This window comes from Ursus arctos, unplaced genomic scaffold, assembly GCF_023065955.2.
Source record: "Ursus arctos isolate Adak ecotype North America unplaced genomic scaffold, UrsArc2.0 scaffold_19, whole genome shotgun sequence".
Taxonomy (NCBI): domain Eukaryota; kingdom Metazoa; phylum Chordata; class Mammalia; order Carnivora; family Ursidae; genus Ursus; species Ursus arctos.
This window is the reverse complement of record NW_026622863.1, coordinates 4,491,311-4,516,756: the sequence shown is the minus strand read 5'-3', so window position 1 is coordinate 4,516,756 and position 25,446 is coordinate 4,491,311. Positions and strand designations below refer to the sequence as shown.

General features: G+C 57.7%; 1 protein-coding gene and 1 long non-coding RNA gene across 3 annotated transcripts in view; one reads left to right on the top strand and one right to left on the bottom strand.

Annotated features, from left to right (window-relative positions):
• Positions 1–578: 578 nt before the first annotated feature.
• VSTM2B (V-set and transmembrane domain containing 2B) lies at positions 579–25,446 on the top strand. Its single transcript, XM_026494682.3, has 5 exons — positions 579–660; positions 1,212–1,396; positions 2,324–2,353; positions 3,640–4,117; positions 25,000–25,446. The coding sequence occupies exons 1-5, from the start codon at positions 579–581 to the stop codon at positions 25,086–25,088; spliced, it is 864 nt and encodes a 287-aa protein (XP_026350467.1). The 3' UTR covers positions 25,089–25,446.
• The window catches only part of LOC113252197 (uncharacterized), a 55,743-nt gene continuing 40,445 nt past the window's right edge, over positions 10,149–25,446 (bottom strand). For both annotated transcript variants that reach the window (XR_006408992.3, XR_007191018.2), the window contains exons 4-5: positions 17,968–18,188; positions 10,149–16,358 (exon numbers count right to left, since the gene is read on the bottom strand). This is a non-coding gene — a long non-coding RNA (uncharacterized LOC113252197). The remainder of the gene's footprint in view (positions 16,359–17,967; positions 18,189–25,446) is intronic.

Here is a 25,446-nt window from a genome sequence, read left to right as displayed (position 1 = left end):
ACCCGCTCTCCTGGCGCTGCACTGTGTCGGACGCCAGGTCTGCGCGCCGCGGCTGAGCGCCCACTCGCCTTGCGGAAAGAGCCGCGGAGGGACCAGCGGGGGCGGCGGCGGGAGAGCTCGGCGGGAGCCGGAGGAGGTGGCATTCGGGAGCCAAACCAGAAAGAGACCGGGAGGCAGAAGCTCGCGGCTCTGAGGCACGCACTCCCTTGGCCAGGGATGGGTCCAGGGGCGGCCCAGCTTCTGCCCGGCCCGCCGGGCAGAGACTGAATTGAGGTTCCCCATCGTCCTGTGGACGGCCCGAGAGAGGGAAGCACTGACAGATCATCAGTAGCCTCCCGGCGGGACCTCGCGTCCTGCGCCCCCCGCGCAGCGCCCCCCGCCGGAGCCGCGCCGGGCAAGCCGGCGAGGGAGCGGGGCTGATTGGCGGCCGCCGGCGGCCGGGGGAGGGGGCGCCGCGCCGGGCCATGGCAGGCTCGGAGGCGTCCTAGCCCGAGCCCGAGCCGGATCCGAGCCCACGCTGCCGCCACCGCTGCCTCTCCGCGCCCGGGCCCCCGCCGCCGCCGCGCCCCCCGCGGGAGATGGAACAGCGGAACCGGCTCGGCGCCCTCGGATACCTGCCGCTGCTGCTGCTGCACGCCCTGCTGCTCTTCGTGGCCGACGGTGAGCGCGGGAACTTTGCTGCCGCAGGGGGCTCGGGGGGTCCTTGACGGGGCCGCCAGAACCAGCCTGTCCCGGTCGCCAAGGAGCCGGAGGAGGAAGAGAAGGGGAAGGCTTCGCGGTCTCCAGCAATCCCGGTGTGCAGCCCAGGCCCAGAGGGGTAGGGGGGAGGACAGCAGCGAAGGGTCGCCGCAGCGGCGGAGCCCGCGCCGGGGTCATTTGAAGCCGGACAGGTGCTCCCGCGGAGAGGCGGCTTTCGGGGCGCGGGAGTTGGCGCACCCCAGCCTGGCTCTGGCAGTGCGGCTGGGCGCGGGGTAGAAGCATAAGCCGCCCCTGCTGCCCCGCCCGATCCGGAGGGAAGCAGCCTGCAGCGGTAGCCGGTCTCTGCTGGGGCCGGACAGCTGTTCGACCGAACTTTGCTAGCGCCCGGGCCACGCTTGTGGCTTCAGGGTGGCAAGCACAAGGCCAGCGAGCCGGGGACGCACCGTCTCGCCTAGGGTTGCCCCAGGCCCCCGCCCCACAGTTGGTCACGCCTCTCTCTTCCCCGCCCCCAGCTACATTTACCGAAGTCCCCAAAGATGTGACAGTACGGGAGGGAGACGACATCGAAATGCCCTGCGCGTTCCGGGCTAGCGGAGCCACCTCGTATTCGCTGGAGATTCAGTGGTGGTACCTCAAGGAGCCGCCCCGGGAGCTGCTGCACGAGCTGGCGCTCAGCGTGCCGGGCGCCCGGAGCAAGGTAACCCGCCGCCCACGCGGCGCCGGCGCTCACCGGCTCAGGCCGGGGCGGCTGGGGTAACCTGGGCAAGGAAAGCAGGGCGCTGCCCTGGGGAGCGCCCATCTCCCACGATCCCCGTTCCCACAGCATCTTGAACAGCAGCCCAAATCCTGGTCATCCCTTCCTTTCTCCTTTCCCTTAAAAACTCCGGGACCGTAGCCTAGCCCCTAAAGAGCAACACCTCATTCAGTTCGCCTGCTCTTGCTTGCTGGCTGCGGGCCCGCAGTCAGATGGGTGCTTGGTTGGTGAAGGAAGACCACTTAGTAGGGCCAGGCTTTCCCTGCCCTCTGCTGCTCCGAGGTCCCCAGGGCACAGGGCCAAGGAGTTAAGCTCCTCCGGGCTGGGTTCCAAAGGCCCGCAGTGCACTTCCAACCCCCCCAGGATCAGAGGGAAGGCCCCCCTGGCTGTCTGCCTCTTAAAGCAGTCTCTCACATACACTCTAACACACACATACACATCTACCTTCTACCCAGGGTCCCACCCAGAGTTACTGCTCACGTCTCCCTCTGCGTCCTGTCCAGATACACCGGCCCCTCTATCCAGCTTTCCACGGGGTTTAGAGAAACACGGCAGGGAATGAGGATGCTCCGGGCGAGGGAGATGAGGTTTTCTTCCCACCCTGGTGGCAATCCAGCCTTTTCTCTTTGGCCGGCAGGTGTGCTAGGGCAGCCCCTCCTTGGCCAGGCACCATGCTAGCTCCAAGCCCTGCTTCCTTCCGGGTAACACTCCAGGAAATCCTGATGTCCTTGGTGACTTCAGCCCGGCACATCCCGAGCGGCTTCGAGTCCTAGCCCGCCCGCGGAGAGTCGCCTTGCCCGAGGCGCATCTGAGTTCCTCGAGCCTGAAGGCCGAGAACCTAATGTGTCTCTCTCCCTCTTTGCATTTTAGGTAACAAATAAGGATGCAACTAAAATCAGCGTAAGTGTGGAGCCCCGCGCGGGCCGCGGGAGACCCCTTCTGGCCGCTTCGCGCCCCACATTTTCCTCCCTTTTAGAAAGGCTCAGCTGCTGCGCGATGTAGGGCCGTGCTCGCAGCCTCGCGTTGTCGGTTGCTTGGCATGTCGGGGCGCCATCTGTCGCCGCTAGCGGAATCGGGTTCGCTTTTGTGTAAATCAAGGGTCCCAGGCCTGAATCTCCTTCCTCCGTGCGGCGCTCACCTGTAAAACTCTCCTTCGTCTGGCCGGCGCGTTCAGGCACCTACGCTTCGATCGGCTTGCCTCTCCTCTGCTGCCTTGTCTCCCAGCAACTGGAGCGCGCTGCTCCTGGCGCTGGCCCTGACCCGTTCGCCCACTGGTGGGCCTCCCCCCCCCCCCCACATACACACACCCGGCACCTCGGTGGCGCCCTCCATCGCAGCCCTCTCCTCCGCCTGGGTTTCCGGTCTGGTCCCTGGTGCTGTGGGTTCGTCGTGGGGGACGTGTGGGGCGGGGGTTGGCGGGGCTGCCAGGGGCGGGTTGGGATCTGTAACTCAAGGGGGAGATGCGCCCAAGCTCTCTTAGCTGGAGCGTGGAAATATCAGGGCCTGGAGACCACTGGGGCCTCTGGATCTCTCGGTTCCCAGGTGAGGCAAAGCCGTTGATTGCCAGCCTAGGTGAGGCGCTGTTGTAGGGAGCTTAGCAGAGCCCAGGGAGCCCAGCAGCAGCCCCAGCGTCGCCCACCTCTTCGGGAGGGCGGAGGGTTTGCTGTGAAGGGCTGGGGGGCAGGTACTTTTGTGTACTCTTGCGAGCAGAGTGGCTGTCCTTCAGACACTACCCAGGCGCTCTGGATTCCAGAGTGAAGGAGCGTTGGTGGGAGTAGATGTAGAGGGTTGGGCTTAAGGCCGCCCAGCAAAGACGGGTGGCTAGCGACAGGAGGCTGAGCCTGGATTTCTCCAAGGTGCAGAAGGAAGGGAGGAGGGGTAGGTTCCGCAGTTCTGATGGACGGAAGCATAGTTTGGCGGGCGGATGCACTTAAGATGATGGGGACACGTCGCAATGGGTAGGGCCATCCAGGGTCCAATCAGGGTTGGGAGCCCCATGCTACTGGGGAGACACGGAATGAAAGAGAAACTGAGTCGCCAGGGGCAAACCTGCGTCCGAGAGGTGTTGGGGTGCTGCGGCACGGGGGCGCAAAGGCAGAGGTGGGCGCGGCTGCACGGCGCTGGCAGAGAGCGCGTTGCGGGCCTGCGCATCCTGGCCTCTGACCCCAGCCCCCGCTGTCTTGCAGACCGTGCGCGTCCAGGGCAATGACATCTCGCACCGGCTGCGGCTGTCTGCCGTGCGGCGGCAGGACGAGGGCGTGTACGAATGCCGCGTGTCGGACTACAGCGACGACGACACGCAGGAGCACAAGGCCCAGGCTCTGCTGCGCGTGCTCTCGCGCTTTGCGCCGCCCAACATGCAGGCCGCCGAGGCCGTGTCCCACATTCAGAGCAGCGGTCCGCGTCGCCACGGCCCCGCCAGCGCCGCCAACGCCAACAACGTGGGTGCCACCGGCGCCGCGGGCCGCGCCACCTCCGACCCCGGCCGCGGCGACAAAAGCCCGCCTCCGGGGAGCCCTCCCGCCGCCCCAGGTCCCGGAGTCCCCGAGGCGGCAGCCGCCTCCGCGGCCCACGCAGCCACCACCACCGTCGCAGCCGCGGCCGCTGCTTCGTCAGCGTCGCCGCCACTGGGCCAGGCTGTCCTTCGCCAGAGGCACGGCTCAGGTAAGGGCGGGTGCCGAGAGGGGGCGCGCTTGCGCGGGGGCTGCGGGACGGGTTCGGGGTCGGGGACGCGAGTGGGGGAGGGGGCTCTGGCCGCAGGGGAGGCCCCGCTCTGGCATTTGAGCTCGCCTGGGGGTTGCTGGTTCACTTGGGTGCTCCTGGGGCAAGTTTTCCGCAGCCGCAGTTGGGCTCGCTCGCCTCCTGCTGTTTCCTGTTTATTGCCGGTCGCTCAGAAGTATTCAAGAAGTGTATTTACGAAGGGGGTGGGGGCTGCCCTGCCCGAATCTCCGGGTACACCGCGGGCTGCAGGGTGGGGAGCCCTCTCTTGAGTTTGGAGAACTGGACCCTTTTCTCCTGGAGCCGTTAGAGCCTAGAGGGTAGGGCACTGGCACCCCGAGTGGGGGGAGGTGGTTACAACTCAGGCAGTGAGCATCTGGATGCTGATTGACTGATAGAACAGACAGACTTTGTCCAAGGCTGTGTGCGAGGGCCTGGCTGTGTAGCCTCTGCTCTCTTTGGCTAAGTCCCCATTGGTGCTAGGCCTAGGCTTTGCTATAAATAGTCCCCTTGGGGTCCTCTTGGGGAATGAGGGAGTGGGAGAGCCTTGTCATTGCTAGGAGGGCACCCAGAGGTTAAGACCTGCTTTCCTAAGGAGCTGAAAGGGCTGTGGGAGATGGAAGGGGGGCAGGCGAGAGGAGAGTCAGAGAGCAGAAGGGAAAACAGAATGACTGCCAGGGCAGGCAGCTCTGAGGCAGGAGGGGCTGCTTGTCAGTAGTGGGGGTTTATGGAGCGTAGGTAGGCCTATTGCAGGGAGTGTCCCTCCCCAAGCCGTCCCCCACTCCCTCTGCCCACTCAAAGGTGGGCATCCGAGATGGGCTCAACTCCAGCCATCACTCCCTGTGTCTGATTTTAAGCCAGTGACTCCCTCTCTGAACCCCACCTCCAGACTTGTTCGGTCCATAGTCCCAGAGAGAGCATTTCTACTGGCTTTGCAGCACTAGACGGCTGCGTTCTTTGACGGTGGCGTATAAACGTCCCTGTGGGATGGAGCACACTGCCATGCCCTACGCCCATGCCCCTCCAAGTGCAGGCCACTCACCACCAGCACAGAGCTGCTAAGGATGGAGGGTCCTGGGCAATCCTGCTGAGTCTGAGGGGACAGGCCTCCCAGCCGATCTCCCTGGCTGAGATCCTACCTGTCTGTCTTCGTGTCAGTTCATTGTATCTCATTCAGTTACACCGCCCTTTGGGGAACTCTCCACGCAGCTCAGGCTTCTGGCTGGATCTTACGCTCCACACAGCCCCCCCACTAGACTTTCCCCCAGGCTGTGGGAGAAGGTGGTTGAGCTGAGACCTGTGGAGCGCCTCTCCCCAAACAGCCCCGGCCTTTCCCACCTGACTTGGAATTTTCTACCCCCTGTATGAGTGTAAGATAACACTAGCTGCTGTGACAAGTAAACCCTGAAATGCCAGTGGTTAACACTATTCAAATGTATTATTTCTGGTTCACATCTCGTGCTGCTCTGGGGGTGGGGGTGGACAGGGCCTGAGGTTCTGTTCCGTGAATTCATTCAGGGACCCTGGCTGACATACACTCTACCATCTTCAACAAGTGGCTTCCAGGGTCACTCTGGGCATTAACAGACAGCTGACAGGCAAGACTGAACGGAAGCCACCCTTCTTAATCCAGTCCCCTGAGAAAACCAAGCCTGATGCTCTGAGGCAAACATTGTGTATAACAATTGACTTCTGTCTTGTACATTTAGAATGTTCTAAGTTTGCATCATTCTTGGAAGACCGAGAACCTGGCCACAGAAATCATTTTGCTAGGGGTGAATTCTCTCAGAGGAAAGCTGGTGTAGAGAGTGGCAAGGCAAGTGTTTAAGAGCCAGGCCTCCAAGTGGTAAAGATTACGTTCACCCTCATCTTTTGGCCAGAACTCAGTCACGTGGTGCAGCAAAGCTGCAAGGCAGGCTGGGAAACGTAGCCCTCGGCTTGGCAGGTGCTGTCCAACCTCATGTCTTGTCTCTTCTCGGTGGAAGGGGAGCATAAATCTTGCGGGGAGTTAGCCATCTCCGACTAGCACACAGTAGGTGTACCGGAAAGTGTTTATTGACTTGTAGAGTGATTGGCTTAATTGGGTTGGTGGGAAAAAATCCTCTGCCCCATGTCCTCGGGCCCCAGCAAGTGAACACACATGTGTCAGGCTAGAACGTTCCTCAGGGATGTTCCATAGTCCCCGAGTAGAGTGCAGAGCAGAGCATTCAGAAGGCAGGGCCAGATGTGAGTTGTGCTTCCAGCAATGATTGGCTGTGTGACTTATGCAAGTGGCCTGATATCTCTGAATGTATGTCCTCATCTGTAAAATAGAATGAGAATCCCTGACCTCAGAGGGAGCTCAGTGTGGAAATTCCTATGTAAAAGTTCATTATCATCACCGTGGCCATTATCTGCTCTGGCCAGAGAGGAGGGGACAGGGGAGATAAAGCTGAGTGGTTGGCAGTTGGGGGCCAAGCTGCTGAGGGCCTTGAATGCCAGATGGATCCAATGGGGACCATTAAAGGCTTTGGTCAAGGAAGCATCATATGAAAAAGATGTTTACTGGTAGTGTTCACAGAAGGTGTTAATGAGACCAAGGCCACAAGCTCATTCCTGCTTGAATCTCCCTCTCCGCCTGGCTGGAACCTTGACACCCTGAGACCAACCAGGGCTGATCTGTGCCTGGCTTGGCTGGCCTGATACCCAGTCTCTGGGCTGACCACAAGGGGGTTCCAGGGTAACTCATCCCCACAACAGGGACCCCTCTGTGGAGACAGTGCCCTTTTCGGAAGATCTAGAGGTCTTCGCGTCAGTTCAGTTCTGATGGCATGGTGCCCACGACCTCCCAGCAGACGGGGCCTTGGGCACTTTCCAGCCACGGGGCAGCATTTTAATGCCCACACAGATCAGGGCAGCAGCCCAGTCTGGGGGAATCCTCTGCTCTCCCATGGGGTGGCTTGTAGTGTGCATTTCCCTCCAAAAAGCACAGCCAGGTGGGCTCCCATCAGGGCTGATGGGGCAGTGCCACCAGGATAGGGGTATGGTTGACCCCTAAGGTCTCTGTCACCCCAGAACCGTTGCCAGCTCCTGAACAAGTCAGGGACCATGTAGACACATCTCAGAAAGAACCCAAAGTTTCTTCCCAGCTCCCATTCGGAAGGCCAGAAGGTGTGCCTTTTGCCAAAAGACCAGAAAGCCTGCATCTTCCCATCTCCAGGTGAAGGTCTTGGGAGAGTCCCGGTGCCGTGGGCACCTCCGTGTCCCACTGTGGGCATGGAGAAGTGCAGTAACTGACTTCTAACCCACAAACATACCCAAATGGCCTCGATCCCAAAGAGGGACCCATGCTGTCCTATGTGTCCCATCCTGCCCACCACCCAAGGCCACCCAGGTTTGGGGCTGTCGGTGGAACAAAGCCTGGAGATGGTGTTTTGGATGGCAGGCATCGATCACCTTCCTGCAAGGCTGTGTCGTTGAGCAGTGCACGGTCCTGCAGACCGTCCCGGGGTGCAGCAGGCCAGCCAATCGCCCAGAGCCGCCAGCAGCATGAGCCGGACAGGGAGCTTGAGACCGTGACCTCAGGCTTCACCTCCCCTGCTCACACTTGTCAGCAGCCTAGAGGACAGGGGACCAGCCAGGACTGCGGCCACCTGGTTAACAAGCACAGAGTGTTGACAGAGTTTATCAGTCAGGGTGCTGGTAAAGCAAATGGCACATTCAAACAGGGTTACCGGGGAGAGGCGACAAGAGTAGTTTTTGAAGGTGTGGACAGGGTTAGGGCAGTTAACAAAGGGTGAGTGCCAGTCCCCAGGGCTAGGGGCAGTGGAAGCCATTAGCACCCCTGGCCTGAAGGGGCAAAGGGAGAGCAATGAGTATAACGCAGAGGGGCTAGCCAGACGGAGCAGCCTGCCTGACGGGCGCTGCGGCCTTGGTAGAATGCCCCGGCGAGCATCTCACTTTCCCCCCGCCCTCCAGTTCCTGCCAGGGCCTCCCACTGGCCAAACCATCTGAGAGCCACGGGCAGGGACTCCGGCCGACGCAGCCTAGAAGGACAGGTGCCCAGGGGCTCAGAGCAGAATAGAGCAGGGCGGATGGTGGGTCTGGGGGGCACAAAGGGAATAACCCAACTCTCAGAGGGAGGAAGATGGACTCCACCCCACCCCACCTCCAAGATAAACCCAAAGCTGAGCTCCTAGTTAAAAAGGCCATTCCAGGCCCCGGTCAAGTGGACGCCCTGGCTGTTTCAAAACGGCAGCGTCGGGGACAGTCCCAGCCCACCTCCCAGTCACCGGTGAAGCAATTGCTCCTGGAAGAAAGTCAGAAGAAGTCCCAGAGAACACTGGGCTCCTCCGTCTTTCAAGCCAGCTACTTTGGTAATGCCAGGAGAGGGGCAGCGGCGGGGGCGGGGGGCGGTCCCGACTTGCAGCTCTATCCGTCAGCTACTGCCCCGGCAGGCCAGAAAACCCTTCCCGTGCCCCAGCGGTGCCCAACACAGCCAAACTCATATTTGCACTAAAAGTTTATGTGCAAAAACTCATTCATTTCACGTCTCATTTGTCAAGAGACATTTTGATATTTGTGCTTAAAAATAACATGGGCTGGACTAGCACAGCGGATCTGGCACAGGAGACCAGGCCCCTTCGTAGCCATGTTCTCGTAAATCTGGCTCCTAATTAATCTGAACGCTGACCTATACTTTATGAACAGTTTGCTGCTGATTGCCATTTCTAGAAAAAAAAAAAAAGAGAGAGAGAGAGAGAAAAAACAAAACAGAGTACCTTCCCGACAAACCCTTCTAATGGGGAAAGGCGTGCACCGCCGCGAAGCCACGTGCAGCCTCAGAAGAATACAGTTTGGAGCTCAACGGCTTGTGTGTTGGCAAGAGGTTCCCCTCTGCAGGGACCTGGGGATCAGATCGCAGGCATGTGAACCTCTAATTAGCCTCAAGGCTCGGGCTCCGAGGAGAGGCGGCCTGGCCCCTACAGAGAGCCGGCTGATGTGGCCAGCTGCTGCCTGGGGCCCACACGGCGAACTGGCTCTCAGTGTTTCCATTGCTAATGAGAGACAGTCAAGGCCATGGGTGTGCCGGCTTTTGAGAGGCTCTTACTGCTGGGAGCCATCGAGGCGAGCATCCTTGGGTGTCGCCATGGCAACCGTAAACCATGACCCAAGGGGGCTGTGGACAAGGTGAAGGCACTCACTCTCAACCCCTGGCCCCCGTGGATGACCAAGCTGGTGCAAGTGGGGACAGGGTGACCTGGGAGACCCAGTGGGGTCAGGCGACAGTCACCTGGGGTTCCCAATCTCCCCGGACCCATGAAGACCCCCCAAAACAATTGCCTTCAATAAACAACCCACTCTTCCCTCAAGCTCTGATGTGACATGAGGATCATAATTAAAGAGAAAATAAATCCGGCAAAATTTGTCCCAGAGAAGAGAAGGCGAGGCTCCTGAAAGAGAAAATTAAAGGATTTCATAAAGAAGACGGCTGAGCCTCACAGCTGGTGAGAGACGCCTGCAGCATCCCTGACAGCAGCACGTGTGTGAGGTTACTGGCCACGTGGCATCCTCTCCCTCACCGGCCGGTCACATGACTGCCATGAGCGGGGAACCAGCAACAGCGGCCACGAACCCAGCTTGAGGGTGTCAAGCGCCGCCTGGATCTCCACCACAAAGCTGTCTGTGTCAGCGGGAGTCCCAAGAGGGCTAGCCCTCAGCCAGCTAAGGCAATCAGAGGGGGCTTCCTATAGGCAGTGTGCAATTTCTGCCTGGGAGAGGCGCGGGGGGCTTTGTCTTCCTGCTTAGGTCAGTCCCGGGAAAGCGGCTGGAGGCCTGGCCTGCCTCCCCATCTCGTGCCACATGACTTGAGAAAGTTGCACCAGAGGGGATGGCCTTCATCCACCACGGAGTGGTTAGCCAGCTCGTTGCGTGGCCCTTCTCTCCGCATAAGGGGGACCCCAAATTAAGGACAAAACAGCCACCTTGTGGATCGCAATGATGATAAATAATTGTTGCCTTTTACTGAGCGCTGAGTATGTGCCCCACACACGCCTATCACAGGTTTCCCTCCTTCTGCTGTTGCGCATAACTCCTCCTGCCTCCCTTCACCACACAGTCCCCTCCCCCGGGAGCAGACCCCTTCCCCAGCCAGGGTGGCAGCCCCCACGAGAAAAGCAGAGAGCCGGCCTTTCTAAATGTCACTGGGAGCCAAAGCCACCAAGGAGCTTCTCGTTAAATATGCCAGGCGCACATTTTTAAAGCTCTGAATATTAAGGATTCCCCAAGCATCTGTAGGGATAAATGAGGTCAAGTGCTTTTGTAATACGATATTGATTAGTTCTGCCCCATGTGGACAGAGGCAAGGGCTTGGCTGTGGTCTAAACCCCTGAGCTTTATGGGAGATGCTGGCTTGGTTTTAACACATTTTTGCAGCGCGGGAGGAAAGAAAGTATTATCTTTCCTATTCCCCCATGCTTTGCTGACTCTTACCAGGCGTCTCAGAAACTCCTATCCGAAGCATGAGAGGCTCCCTTTGTCTTATTTTTGTAAGGGCTGCAGGAAAGTTTAAGATGACCAGCCAACAGGCCCGGCCCCTGTAACTGCTGACCCTACCTGTTCCTTGAAGGGTGACAAACCTTCCCTGCGCAGGGGCTTCTGGGAAATAAGCCTGCTTGTCAGTGGCTTTGCTGCTCTTGGGGAAGTTGTGCTGTAAATACCAAGACGCCTTAACCGATTCGGCCTCTCCGGGCCACAGTTGAGCTGCTACTGAGCAGCTAGCCATGCGGGGGAGGGGGGGGAAGGGGCTCAGCAGCCCCCGAGAGAGTGAGACCTGTGCCCTCCATGAGTCCAGGGGAGGCTGTTTCTGTAAAGTATGGGTTGCTGTGTTCCACATTGCCACTCCCTGGACTGAAACATCAGAGCTCCTCTGGACTGGCTTCTGGTGTTTCTGGTCCAAGCGGAATGTTTGGGGGGGCCACTGTCTGTACAAAATAGAGCCAAAGTGGACATTTCAAAAGCTTTCTCCCCACCTGTCATCCACCCACTCAGCCACCTCCGGGGGCTCTGCTCCGTCCAGCTCGAGAGCGTCCGCCTTGCCAGAGGGCTGCCCTGGGGAGCAGACCCTTGATGAGTGTGGAAGCCAGCTCTAAGCAGGGCACTGCCTGAGCGCCCCCAGCTGGACACCTGGTGCCCGTTAGGGCGAGCCCAGGAGAAGTGGCCCGGTCAGTTCTCTCAGGAGCTGCCCATGATGGCGGAAGAGACCAAGCACAAACCCAGAAGAAGCCCAGAACAATTCAGGAGGAAGTTTTTCTCGCCGCCTTCCTCGGACATTTCATTCTTCCTCCCGACATGTCGAATGTTCCTTGCTGTTCAGTGAGATGGCTCATAAGCAAGCCAGCATTGGGTGCCACAAGAGTCTCCCCATTTCTGAGCCCCACAGAGCCCCGACCGCCGAGATAGCCCAGTACGTGCCTTATCTTCCATAACCTTCGTAAGTACCGTGCTTCCCATTTTCACCGTGAGTCCAGCTGCTTGGATTCGAATCCTGATCCATGCACCCCCCGTGTGACCTCCACGTCTGTTCCCATCTGGGTGGTGCCCGTGCCCGTGCCAGCATCAGGGGAGATAATCCACAGAAGGAGCTGAGCCCAGCACGGGGCTGACACCTAGCAAACGCCGGTAGACGCTGGCTCTTGCTATCCGCATCATTCAGGTGAATGGCATCGACCGTCCAGGATCATTTCATGGAGTTCTGATCCGAGACATCCGTCCCTCCGCACGTGCTGTGAGCATCACGGAGCTAAAGGTGATGGAAGGACCTGGGAGCTTCAGAACAGTTTTCCCTTCAGCTTGCCAATGGCTCAGCGGGTTGCTATTTTTGTCCTTTTTCTCTCAGTGCCTTTTCCGGGGGTGGGGGTAGGAAATGGGGAGGACGCCACGTCTTCGTCCTGGCCTGGCTGTGGCTGTTCTCAATGAGTTAGGAGCTCCTTGGTGAGCAAGGACAAGCTCATCGTGGCTTCTCGCGGTCCACCCCGAAGCTATGCCGCCACGTGCGCGCACCTGCTGCAGGCCGCACTGTGCACCTGTGTCATGTCTGGTCTTGCTTCACAGCCGTCTAGGCTGCTGTCGGCGGGGAGGCCGTCGTGATGGGAGGAGGCAGGGCCTTTGGTGGCTGGAAAGCCAAGATCTGAGGAGAGCCCGGAGTTTGCAGCACTAGCCAAGGGCCCCTCCACAGGAGAAGGGAGCAGAAGGAACAACCCCTTTGGGGTCAGTCAAGTAGCCAAAGGGCCTCCGGAGCAGGCCTGGGCTGGGGAGGAGGTGCCCCATGTCCCCCTTGGGAAAGCCTGGTGTCCCGCGGGGAGGCACCCGTGGAGTGATGGGGCTTGGGGCTGCTGGCACAGGCTTGGGCCTGGACTGGCTCTTCCACACAAGCACCTGTGGTTGCCTTTCATGTTCACGCTCTACCCAGATGCCCTCTGTGGCTCACTGTGCCTGGTGACTACCAGTAAAGTGTTTCTTGGGCCCCAAGGACCAGTGGGGAGAAGGGGGGACAGAGACCACCGTGGGGAGGGGCTGGGAGCCTGAGCGGGCTGCTTGCAGGGACGGAAGGCCAGGGCCCCTCCTGCCCAGCCACACCCCTCCCTGCCCCATGGGAGCTTGCCTCCCACCCAGCACAGAGAGCCCACACAGGCTCACCCAAAAGGAGGCCCACCCACTCTTGATGGCTATTGCCAAAGACCGAGAGGCCCTTGCTCTGCTCATCCCTGGCCCCCTGCCCATCAGCTCTCCTCAGGAGGAAGTCTGTTTTCTTTAGCCAGGAAAGCCCAGCTGCAATTGAGTCGCCTTATAGCAACTTTTATTACAATTGATTGTCACAGAAATGCCACTTGGCCCAGATGAAGGATCTTTAATAAACCGGAAGGAGGGAGAGATGACATCATGTTATGGCTCATTCTGAGCTGGGGCTCTTAGCCAACTATACCTGGTCTGGCCAGAGCCAAGGGGCAGGGGGCTGCCCGAGCATCAGGTAGACCCAGCCCCTATCTCAGGGAGGAGCTCGCAGTCTCACAAAGGGGGTCAGACCAAGCAAGAAGTACTCGGAGAGTGAATTCAGGGCTCAGCTGGGGCACAAGAAGGGCTCAGAAAAGGTGGGACCAGTAGAGATCGCTTCACAGGAGGGAGAAAAGCTTTGTTGACCCTGCAGCCAAAGGGGTCTCATCCACTCTGGGCTCCCAGAAGGGCTCCACTGCTGTCTCAGGGCTCCCAACATTTCCCTCCCTGTCAGGCAGTCAGTGCCTAGCTGAGTACCCCATCCAGGCTGATGCCCCAGGCAGGCAGGCCCAGTTCTTTCTCAGGCCTCTATCCTCCCTACTCCGCGTTCGTTGGGCCTGGCACTAGGTCATTCACTCACTCGTGCACGCAGCAAATGTCAATTGAGCATCTTTTATGTGCAGGAACTGTGCTGGGCATTGAGGACACATACAAGGTCCTCAGAGTCTGACAGCGGGAGAAACAGACATTGATCAAATAGTCACATGACAAGTGGAAATTTGCAGCCATGGCTGGTTACTCTAAATGAGAGACCCATGGGCTACAGGAGCTAAAAATAGGGGGACTTGACTCACTCAGGGAAGTGTCTCTGAGGGAGTGATGCTTGAGCCATAATCTGAAAGATGGTTAAGAGTAAAGAGAGAGGCTAAAGAGAGTAGGTGGGGCTTCTAGGAAGAGGGGACAGCATGTGCAAAGATCCTGTGGCAGGAGGGAACAGGGGAGTAAAAAAGGCCTGACAAAAGATTACTATGGTTGGGGCAGCAAAGCAAGAAAGGGAACAGAGGGAAATTTAAGTAAAGAGTAGTTCAGAGCTCAAACTCCATAAGGCCTTATGATAGAGATGGGAGTTTGGGCTTTGTCGTAAGGGCAACAGCATGGGGAGCAAGTGGGTGATAGGGCATGATTTTTTTGGAACTGACGCTCTGGCTGCAGTGTGGCGGTTGGAGAGGTGGGGACAGAGTGGATGTGGAGAAACGACTTTAGGGGCAGTGATCCAGCCAGGAGATGATGGGTCTTAGACTACCTGTTTGGATGGATAGGTGGTAGGATCGGCAGATGGGCAGAAAAACAAGCTGGTGGCTGAGTGAAGGGAAGGATGCGGAGGTATGGATGAGAGGGTAGGAGATGAGTGGAAGGAAGGATGAGTGGAGGTGTGGACGGATGGAAGGCTGAGTGGACATGAGGATGGGTGGAAGGAAAAATGTGAATGGGTGGGTGAATGGGGGATAGAAGGAAGGATGAGTGGGTACATGGATGAAACAGGAATGGGAAGATGGGTACACATGGGGTACAAGTGGGGTCTTACAGAATGAATGGGGTTGGGGCTGCAGACATGCCCAGGGTTGGCATGGCCCACACCTGACACTGTATACTCAGTCCCTATCTTCCAGGAGAAAGGTCCTAGGAAGTGGCATGGCACAAACTGGCTCGGCCCAGAATTCCGTGTGAGCGCTTGCTTCTGTCTGTAGTCCCCAGGCCACAGTCAGAATGGGCAGGGCAAGTGGACACAGCCAGTCCCCAGCCTGCTCCAGCTCCCCTAGCACCCAGGCTCTAGAGGGCACCATCAGTCCCTGGTGAAGCTCAGGAGTGGGGGACCTTTCCATCTGCTGGATACTGGGCACTCTGGTGAATGCAGCCTGACCAAGACTGACTCGATGATTATTGTCCAAGTAAAAGTTAACGTGGATACATTTTTTCAAGCATCTAAAAAATCAGATCTCCAGGTGGGCAGATGAATAACTGTATTCACATTAAAGACTAATGTAACAAAAAATACACAAGGCAATAATTCATAACGCATTCTAATCTACGGAGTCATATTTTAACGTGTGACATATCCTGGGCAGCTCCTCTGTGCTAATTTTATTTAATGAGCACATGTTATAGAATTTCCAGAGCACTATTCCTGGGCAATTAAAATGGGTTAACCTTTTCAGTTAAATTCTATTTCTAAAGAAAAGTCCTCAGTGTAAAACAGAAAGAAATATCTAGGCACGGCCAAGGCAGAACCTAGAGGAGAGGTTGGCAGTGCTGGCCTCAGGGTCCTCCAGCCCTTCTTCCCTGGCCCTCCGGCCTCTCTTCATGGCCAGGCCCCACTCCACTGAGCAGGGCAAGGAGGCTGAGGCCTGGACCCACACTGAACAGCCTTCACAGAGCAGAGCGGGCATCGAGTGTCCGACATTCGCCCGACCTGGGGGATCTGGGGCATGCTCGTGTCAAGGGACACAAAGGCTATGGAGGGGACCTGTGGGATTCAGATGGGGCTAGGTTGCCCTGAAGATGGGCAGGGTCCACTCATTTGAAGCGCTGGCAAGTCCTCTATGCCCTATCTGTGTAATAGGCACACTAGCGCCCCAGCACCCACAGGTCTGTGTGTTTCAGATCTGGAAAGGGTCCTGGAGAGCCTCTGGTGAATGGTTCCCAAGCTGTGTTCCTGGGAACCCTGAGCCCCAGCCCTACCCCCAGCTTCAACCAGAGCTGTTCAGTTTCTCTAATGGTTTGAAACATCAGGGTTCCATGCAGCAATTAGCTTAAAAGGCGGGGGGGGGGGGGGTTCTCCCGCTTTAGAAGATTTAAAAAGCAACTGATAAAGTCCAGATATTACATATATATAACACAAAAATCCACTAATTACATAGGGTATGCAAACACCTGATATATATGTGCCGCCACCTAAGGGAAGAATTTGCAGTGGCTTACAGAGCTGCGTGTGACATCACAGAACAGAAACATTTAATGAAGAAATTAGAATAAAGGGAAAATGAATGTGAGATGGTGGAACTAGTCTGAGGAAACGCTGGACAAAGAGATGTGCGTACGGTCTTGCGTAGTTGAAAGGTCAGATCAGTGTGATAGCAGCCGGCCTCCAGCACCAGCTTGTGTTTGAAGATGAAAAATGAGCTTCCAAATGCGAAGCATCTGGTGGGTGTGCGGCGCATCGTGGATGCTGAGACTAGGAGAGCCTTCCATTCTTTCACCCAACAAATATTTTATGAGCATTGCAGGGTGCGGGCAGGGTGCTGGGAGACAGGAGTCAAAAGGTCAACCTCCCACAGGCACCCCATGCAGCTGGGAAGAATCGGAACTTGCTCTCAAGTCCATAGGATGCAGGGAGCCTCCAGATGGAGTCAGGGAGGCTGCGGTGTCTGAGGGGAACCTGGGGGTGCAGAGGAGCCCGTTAGGGGAAAGGCAGGCACAGGGTGAGCAGTGTGGAAGATGAGGGGGCTGGAAGGCAGGTGTGAAGGTGCAAGGTGGTCTGGGGCAGGGCCGGGTGAGAAGTTAGGTCTTCAACCTGGGACGGGGTCCCTGGAGGGCTGGGGCTGTGATGTGTGCTTTGCAGTTGAAAAGGCCGCTGTGGCCTCTGGCTGGGCAGGTGCCTGGCTGTTTGGGGTGAGTGGATGTGGGAGTCAGGAGCTCGGAGAGCTGATACAGTGAGAGGGAGGGTCGAGGGACCAGGCAAGGGTGGGCCAGGGGCAGTGCAGCAGGGGGAAGTACAGGAAATGAGAACTGTCTTGGAGGTCACCTTGTAAGGGCCTCTGGGCTGGGCTGGGGAAGGGGAGTGGGCTGCGGGCAGCCAGAGGAGACAGGGCAAGGCCGTCTAGTAAAGGGGACAGCGTGAGTGGCCTCCATGCAGCACCCCAGTCTGGAGCTGGGGCACCTGCAGCATTGTGGAAGTAGGTGAGGCAGCGGGATCCCTGAGCGGGGTCAGGAAGAGCCTCCAGCAGGCTAGGGAGCCTAGATTCCATTCACAGCTCCCGGGGAGTCACTAGAGATTAACCCCTGTAATTAACTGCCTACCCGCTGTGCAACTTTAGGCAAGCCACTTAACCTCTCTGGGTCCCACCGGGGAGAGGCGAAAGTGGCTTCTACCTCCCAAGGCCACTGAGAGGTGAACGGAGAGAATTCTCTCGCTACTGAGAATGCAGAAGCCTGTGCCTGTTAGCACCCTGCAGCCTCAGAGCTCGGAGAATCTGGATGGGCAGTGGGGGATCCCCCATGAGGCCTGGGTCCAGCAGTGAGGGAGGCCCCTGCCACCCCGGCCCCAGGCACACCCTGATGCTCACTGTGGTCAGCGCTACCCCTGGCCCTGCCAACACTAGCCTCCTGACCACACGGAAAGGCCAGTGTACCCTTTTCATTCAGTGACACCATTAAAGGATCATCTGGGGCAAGATCTCATTTCAAAAGAAATAGGAAAATGGAAAGGAGCTCGCAACAAAGTTGGCCACATTAAGAAGCCATTATGAAGGTTAAAATACAGAAAAACATCTCATCCCACGCCGTCTCCCTTGGAAGCAGCCTGGGGCTGGGGTCGGGCTGGGGTCAAGCTGGGGCACTGGGGGAAGAGCTCCTGCTCTCCGGTCCTGAGAGGGAGTAGAGGCGGTGGGTAGGTGTGTAGACAGCAGCCAGACCGTCTGGGGGTAATCTGGGCTCTGCCATTTATCTTAGCGTGGCCTTGGTAGGGCCAGATTTAGCAAATGAAAATATAGGACACCCAGTTAATTGAATTTCAGATAAACAAACGATAGCATTTTAGTATAAGTAGGTCCCACGTGGTATTTGGGATATACAAGCACTTAGAATTACTCAGTGTTTACCTGAAATTCAAACTGAACCGGCATCCTGTATTTTCTCTGGCAACCCTAGGCCTTGAATACGTCACTTCCTGTCTCTGGATCTCAGTTTCCCCAGCTGTAAAATAGGGATAGAACAGCAACTCCTACAGTTGTGAGGACTATATTTAAGGCATCACACCTGCCCTGTACCTGGCCAGCTGTGCTGCCGTCTTTCTGAAGGTGCTTGCCTCTGTCGGCTCAGGCCTGGCTGGGTCTGCTGCCGGCCATCTGGCCATCCGCTCCCCAGGATTGTCATCCGCTCCCACTTCAGGTCGCCATTTCGCACTGGGGACGGGGCTGCTTGCTGGAGGCAGAGGAGAGGAGGAGGTCCGAGGCCAGCCCTGTGCTGCACGGGTCCACCGAGGCAGGACCTGTAGTAAGAAAGGCACTTATGGGAGTGGGGAGAGAAGGGGGGAAGACAAAGGGCCACATGAACAGCACAGACATTTGTCCCAAGCCCTCTGTGCCGGGGTGCTCAGGGAGGGCTTCCTGGAGGAGGTAGCGCTGGTTCCAGGCTTAAGGCACAGGTCAGAACTAGACAAAGGAAAAGGGGGTGCTGCAGGGTGAGCCCAGAGTCCACGGCAGGTGCTCAGAGGGAACGGTGGACTGGAGAGCAGGTCAGCTGGCCGGGGGCAGCAAAGGTGAGGTTGTCAGGGAGTGTCATGGAGAAAGAAGCCCCAGCTGTGGCCTTGAGACAGTGGCTCTTTCTCCTCCAGCGGAGGGGACCTATCAAGGTTCTGTACCGCAGAGAACGTTCTCGGGTGTGTCTGAAGTTGGGAGGTGAGCAATGGGTGGTAATGGAGACAGGAAGGTGCTCTAGGAGGTCACGGGGCCCGTGGCATGGCAGGGAAGGCACAGCAAGCAAGGGCTAACACGAGTGTTGCACACCTACCTCCGCCCCCATTCACCCCAGGGAGCGCCTGGGCTCCTCCCACTGCGTGGCCACTGAGGCTGCCGGAGGACAGCTCGTCTTCCGACCCAGGGGGTCCCGGGCAGGCCAGGCAGCAGGGCGATCGACACGGGACCAAGGGACCCACGCCTGCCTGCTCTCCTGCACCTCTTCTTCCCGCACTCAGCTTTCCTTCCGAATGTCTCTGTTTCCTTGTGCCTCGTTTCTGCCCTAGTTACCAGCACGCATTAATGTTATGGCAGAAATTATTTCTGTCCAATTCTGTCGGTGCCCGGTTCTTCCTTGCTGACTCCCTTTGAATAAATAGCCATGAAGAGGCTTTAATTAAAACGCCAACAAGGGAAGCAGCCTCCTTGCAAGCCGGCGTCTTCCCACCCAGCTGCGGCCAGGGAGGCGGAGAGCCACGGCGGCGTGGGTGCCGGTGGCCGTGGGCAAGTCAGGAGTGTCAGAGCGGGGAGGGCCAGGGCCAGGCCTCCTGGAGGCTGCCACAGAGCGAGCTCGGGGGCTGCAAACTGGGGCACCACGGAGGGCCAAGCCGGGGGCTGGAGGCGAGTGAGGCTGGCTGAGCAGAGGGAGCCCCACCCGCTCAAGGCCAGGGAGGTAACGAGCAGCTACCCTGGGTCCATGTGGGGTCAGGAGGGAGCCATGAGCTGCAGATTCCTGCTGAGAAGAGCGGCCAGCTGCGGGTCCTGTAGATGGGAGGAAAACGTGCCCAGGGTTCCTGGGACTCGAGCCTTGCCAGTAGACACCCGAATCTGTGCTTTCATGTAAAAGCCTCCTCCCCGGTTTACATGTTGGATTATAATTTATCATTTTTAAAACTGTGTGCACCAAGCCAGACCCCTCTGCAGACCAGACTGTGCCTCCAGTGGCCTCTTCTCTCTCCTCCTTGCTGTTGCCCCTGGCCCTGTGGGAGCTGGTGATTTGTGGCCAGGGAGGCGGGGCTGGAGAAGGGGGTGGATGGTGAAGAAGAGGCAGAGGCCGGCCCTCAGGAGTGCCCCCGACCCTGCCCTCAGCTCTGGCCTGGTGCTTCCAGGTCATAGGCATCTCCACCGTGGCCATGACCTCTCTGCTCGACTCCATAAGCCCCTAAAAACCCGGCAAGAAGCCCTTTGCACCCTGGCCCTGGGACATTCTAAGAGGGAGCTTCCTCCTTTAGCTAAAGCTCGACCCTCTGCCGTGGGTCCAGGATGGAGTAGGGCCAGGCGGGTCCAGGACTGCTGATGGGAACAGGAGCGAGGGCCAGTCCATCCCCGGCGGCTGCAGCCAGACAGCCCTCCGTCCCATGGCTCCGGGGTCTGAGGCCAGCCCGTAAAGACCCGCCACTCGTAGGCCACTGGCTCTTGGGGGCCAGCCCTCCTCTCTCCCTTTGAGGCAGAGCAAAACGGGAAAGGCCCACACTGGACATCAGCACTGACGGGCCTCGTCCAGGGCACTCCCTTGGCCTCCTCCCTTTCTAGCCAAGAAGCCCATATTTAAAAGATGTGTTACGACAGCATGAACAGATTCATGCGGCCTTGCTCTGCGCAACACAGAGGAGGGGACTGTCCTCAAGACCCTCATCACCACCCTTAGGTTAGGACAGCCAAGCTTACTGGCGGAATGGCTTGTTCAGGGAGGCTGGGCTAGTTCTCTGGCTACCTGTAGTCAACATGTGAATATTCTAGTCCAGGGCTGGAGGGGGAAAGGCCCTGCCTGGTGCTGTCAGCCCTCAGAGTGAACCTCCAACCTAGCCCGGGCCGTGAGAGCCGGAATCAGCCTGTTATCTGTTTTTATAGGTAGAACCAGGCCTCAAATGTATCTGAATTGTATTTACTCTTTGCAAACCTCAACTAAATTTTAGTTTTTAATCTATAGCAAAAGCAAAAACAAAAAAGCAAAAACAACCTCCAAGCAGCGCTGAACTCTGGGGGCATCGTTTGCAAAGCCCTGACCCAGGCCAGACCCTCCACTCTAGCAGCCAAGTCACCAGGAGGCCTGCGGCTGTCTCCTGTCCATGGCCGGCACGGCAGGTGCTAAAGACCACATCAGGGCAGAAGTTACCCCCGAGGCCGGGGAACCTGGGAAGGGCAGCAGGGCACATGGAGGGAGGACCGGTCAGCCCACTGGTCAGCCGGGGAGCAGCTCACCGTGCTCCTGATGCCCACAGAGTGGGGGGCGGTCCCCCTGGTGCTCCCACGCCCACGAGAGTCTGGGACAGAGTGGGGGTGTCCTGCTGCTTCCCCTGCGGGCCCTCCCCCCACCAGCAACCTGACTCATGGGCTCAGCAGACAGTGTGGACAGGGCAAGGGTCCCAGAGGATGACCCAAGCAAAACCTCCTCCCTCACTTCTATCCCAAGGGCCTCAGAGATTCCCTGCTGTTTTCTGACAGGGCTTTCGGCATTCTGCTATTGTCGTGTCGGTGGAAAAGTGGGCTGCTGCCCGGTCAGAAGCCGCTGGGCTGGTGCCTTTGCTATGCCCGTGGGGGCTCAGGGCCCCCACTGGGTTCTTCCGGAGCCTCTTCAATGGCTCCAGCAAGCGTCTTATCCTGCTCGCCATCTCAAGGATAAAAGTTAATATTCACAGAGCAAAAGCAGCTTTGATTTCTTTAAGAATGATTAGCAGAACGGTGATACTTGTTAAATTAAAGAATGAATCAGCCACTATTCCATCAGAGGGCTCCCCTCACCTCTGACTTTCCAGCCTGATTTTAAGGAGCCTGATGTTCCAGCTTAATCATGACAAGCAAACTTGTGCGTGTTCCGGTGCTATTCCTGGTCCTCCTTAGGAAGGGAGGGCATAGACAGACACCGTTAGCATCCGGTCGACACAACAGCCTCACGGCCCCTGGAGCACAGCCGCCTCCACGCTGCAGAATAAAGGAGGCCAGCACAGGAGATCCTACCTCAGCTGAGCCGAAGGCACCCGCCCGGCCCTGCCCTGGACAGTCAAGGTGCGCCCCAGCCAGCGGGCAGTCCTGGCTCACTCCAGGAAAGTGAAGACAAGGACGGGGGCAGCCTCCGAGGGAGGCCCAGCAGCCCCGTGCTCACCGTCAGTGTCCCTCCGAGGAGCCGGCCCCTGGGGAGAGGGACGCTGGACTGCCAGAATCCTGACTTGCCTCCGGTGTAAAGAGCCCTCTTCCCCCAGGGCCAGCCTGGACGTCAGTCTTGCTCAGTCTGCCCTGATTCATTCGGGAAGCCAGGAGTGTGGTTGGATATCCAGTGAGAGATTGGCAAGATGTTCCAAAACCTAGGGCCTTCTCCCACCAACGATCCAGGGATGTCCGTCTGTCTTGTGAGAAATGGCTGGGGAGATCATTTGCCCTGCTTCTTCTATCTTGGAAAATTTTCCTCTTGAGAGAAGGACAACCCCTCACATTCTTTTTTCCCCAACACTCTTCAGAGAAGTGGTTATGCTACCCTTTTCAATAAGATCTGTCTGCAAAGCAACTGTGTTTGAGGCACTGCTGTTTACATGATTGTGTAACAGGGCACTCGAAAATTCCGTGGCTTTGGTGTGATGTGACAGCCATTCATTTAGCTCACGATCCCGCTGGTTAGTTGGGCAGCCCCTCTGCCGGTCTCGTCTGGGCTCACTCGTGCTTCTGTGGACAGCTGCCCTTTCAGCTAAGGGCTGATTGGACTCGACGGGCCTCGGCTGGGACATCTCATGGCTTTGATCCTGCAGCAGCCTGGCCCAGGCTTGTTCACAGGCTACAGAGGCACAGAGGAAGGGCAAGCCTCAGTGTACAGCACGTTTCAAGCCTCTGCTTGCCTCACCCTTGATAATATTCACTGGCCAAAGCAAGTCATGTGACCAAGCCCGGAGTCATACCGTAGGGTGTGGATGCTGGAATCGCAGAGATGAGGGAAGGAGATTGTGGCCCTTTTGGCGATCTACCACTATGATCTTGCTTGATCTGGACCCCAACCTGGTAAGACATGCCAAGCACCTGTTAACTGCATGGAGCCATGCCTATGCACATCCCCACCTTATGGAGTGCGGAACAAGGCCCAGAGAGGGAAAGGGTGCTGCCCCAGGTCACACAGCAGGCTGGCTTGGAAGCCTCTCTCCCAGGTGCCAGCCCACTGCCCCACACCACCTCCCTTGGCCCCCTCTATGGTGACACCGGGCCAGGGAGTAGATATGTGTCACCAGGAGCCAAACCCTGGCTGTCCTCCCAGAGACATGCACCAGCAGAGACAGCGCAGACCCTGGCGTCTGCCCTCCCCAGGCACTGGCCTCTGTGAACCACCGTCTCAGCCCCCCAGCCCCTGCTGCTCCCACTCTGGCCCAGCATGGAGTGGCAGGCTGATTGTTTTAATCCAGGATCTTTAGAAAGTCTCGTGCAATTTTAAAACTTCGCAATGTGAGTAGGTGATATTGTGATGCTGGGAAAGGCCAGTCAGCAGTATTTGGAGGAAAATTAAAATTTCTCTTCGCATCTCCCATGCACACAGCTGCACAGGCCACGTTTACCTTGCCTGGCTCATGAGCCCAATGGCTGTTTCTCCGGCCCCCACGTGCCTTGAGGGTCTGTGCTCTGCTGCGCGCATCCATCTGCTTTCCAGGGCCGCACGCGGCCGTTTCTGTCCCGTCTGCACCTGCCCGAGTGTCAGGGTTTGCAGGAGCACGAAGATCTGAGCCAGGAGATCTGGAGGCCAAAGGGCCCAGTCCGGCCACTCAAGTCCCAGGTGCCCAAGAGGCAGCGCTCTGCCTGCTGCAGCCCCAGTTTCTGCGCACCTGAGTCCAGGTGCCTGGCCATCCATCAGCACATCTGTCACCACATGCACCCTCATCCTTTCCAGTGATGTGTGACGGTGAAAAGCAGCCATGGAGGACCCGAGTCTTTGGAGTGACCACCATACCCTGGACCTCCTTAGTGATGGATGGCAAGATACACATGACAGCTCCGGCCAGGCAGCAGGGACGGCCAGCAATGATGCCTGTGTGGAAAATTAGTGTCTGAAGAGCACCCTTGGAATTGTCCTGTCCTTGTGCTTCTCCGAGAGGTCTCAGACTGTGCTTGGAAACCACGGACGGTGGGTGAGATGCGCACCACAGCAATGGCCCCTGGATCATTGATCCTTCCTCCTCCTCCTACAAAGGGAGACCGGGGCCCAGGACATGGTGATTGGCAGAGGAAGATGGATTCAGGATTGGCGGAAACATCTTGGACAGAAGATTCCTGGCTCTTCCAACTGGAGAGAGATCATGGGTTCGGGCCCAGCCTGGTCAGGGAAGCCAGAAACCCAGCCTGCCTGGCTGTGGCCCCTGCGGCTGCGAAGTAGGGGCAGCCACGGCCTCTGTACCACCTGCTTGGCCCAGGAGAGGGTCGCCTGCACCTCTCCACAGGCGCAGAGCTCCTCCAGCCGACTGGCTGGAGTGAAGGGAGGAGAGAGGCCTCCAGAGGGAACAGGGTGGGGCTAGAAACTATCTGTATTCATGCGGCCCGACCCTGATCATGGGCAGTGACGTCCCCAGGGTTTAGACAGCACCTCTGCACTGGCTTCTCTCAAGACCCCTGGAGCATCCCACCGTCCAGGGAAAGCCTGGGTTCACACGTAGGCCTTCCCCAGTTTACACCGGAGGCCTCCAGTAGACGTAGACCCTGATGACAGATGGGCAGGAAGCAGGAGCAGGCCACCCAGGGAAGGCAGAATGAAGACACACGCCACCATTCCAGTGGTGGGCCAGGGGTCCAAGTTAATGGCAGTCCTGGAGAAGCAGATGGAAGTGACCTCCCACTAGAACGGTGCAAGGGTCACTCTTCCAGGAACGTAGCCCACTCACCTCCACCAACCAGTGATTTCCAAGCTCCCCACTTTGACCCCAAGGGCTCCACTGACCATACATGGAAAGATGACTCAGAAACATCAGGGTGCCTAGGACAGCATTTGTGAATACTAAATTGTGCAGTTCAGGCCGGGGTTGGAGGGGCTGGAGTCGTGTGCAATCGTGGAGTCTCCCTGGAGGAGGGGGGAAGCTGGGGCTTAAATGCAGAGGGTACTTTGCAGTGTATGTTGAGGGTAGTGGTGGGGGAGCATATTGTCTTTTTAGTTATAACAACGTGGACTTGAGAACTGCAATCTAGCACGCCCAGCTTCAGGCCGGGTCCTTGTGTCTGACCACAGTAGGCTCCGAAAACATGGGGTCTGTAAATAACAAACAGCAAAATGCCTCGCCGTGGTGTGGAAGCACCACCAGGCATCAGCTTCTCCCTGGTCTGCTCATGGCCACTAGGTTCGCGTGAATCAGGCACTCACCGTGCCCGTTGTCTCGTCCCCTGCAGGCACTGGCCCTAGCTCCGCCACGGACCCACTCCTGTCCCTGCTCCTGCTAGCCCTGCATCAGTTCCTTCGCCTGCTGGTGGGACACTGACAGACACGGCCAGCCTGCACACCTCAACCGCCCCACACGACCTGCCCGGACCCAGTGTGAGGCCCGCAGTCACAGATGGACACAGAGAGACTTGAGAGAAGCATGACCAAGTCCACGTGGAAAATAAATAAATCATATTTTTGGGGAGGTTACACAAACGTAGAACACCTAAAATAATGCATCTAGTTTCCAAATAAGATGGAATTTGGACCATGCGGTATGCATGGGGTCAGTGATTTCTCTACTTCAACGTATTTTTCTTTTCTAAACTTTTCCTCCAAGTCTTCATTTTGCACGAACTGTTGAGCAGTTATCTTTAGGATACTATGTAAAAATGTTGGGTCAAAGCCTTTCTGAC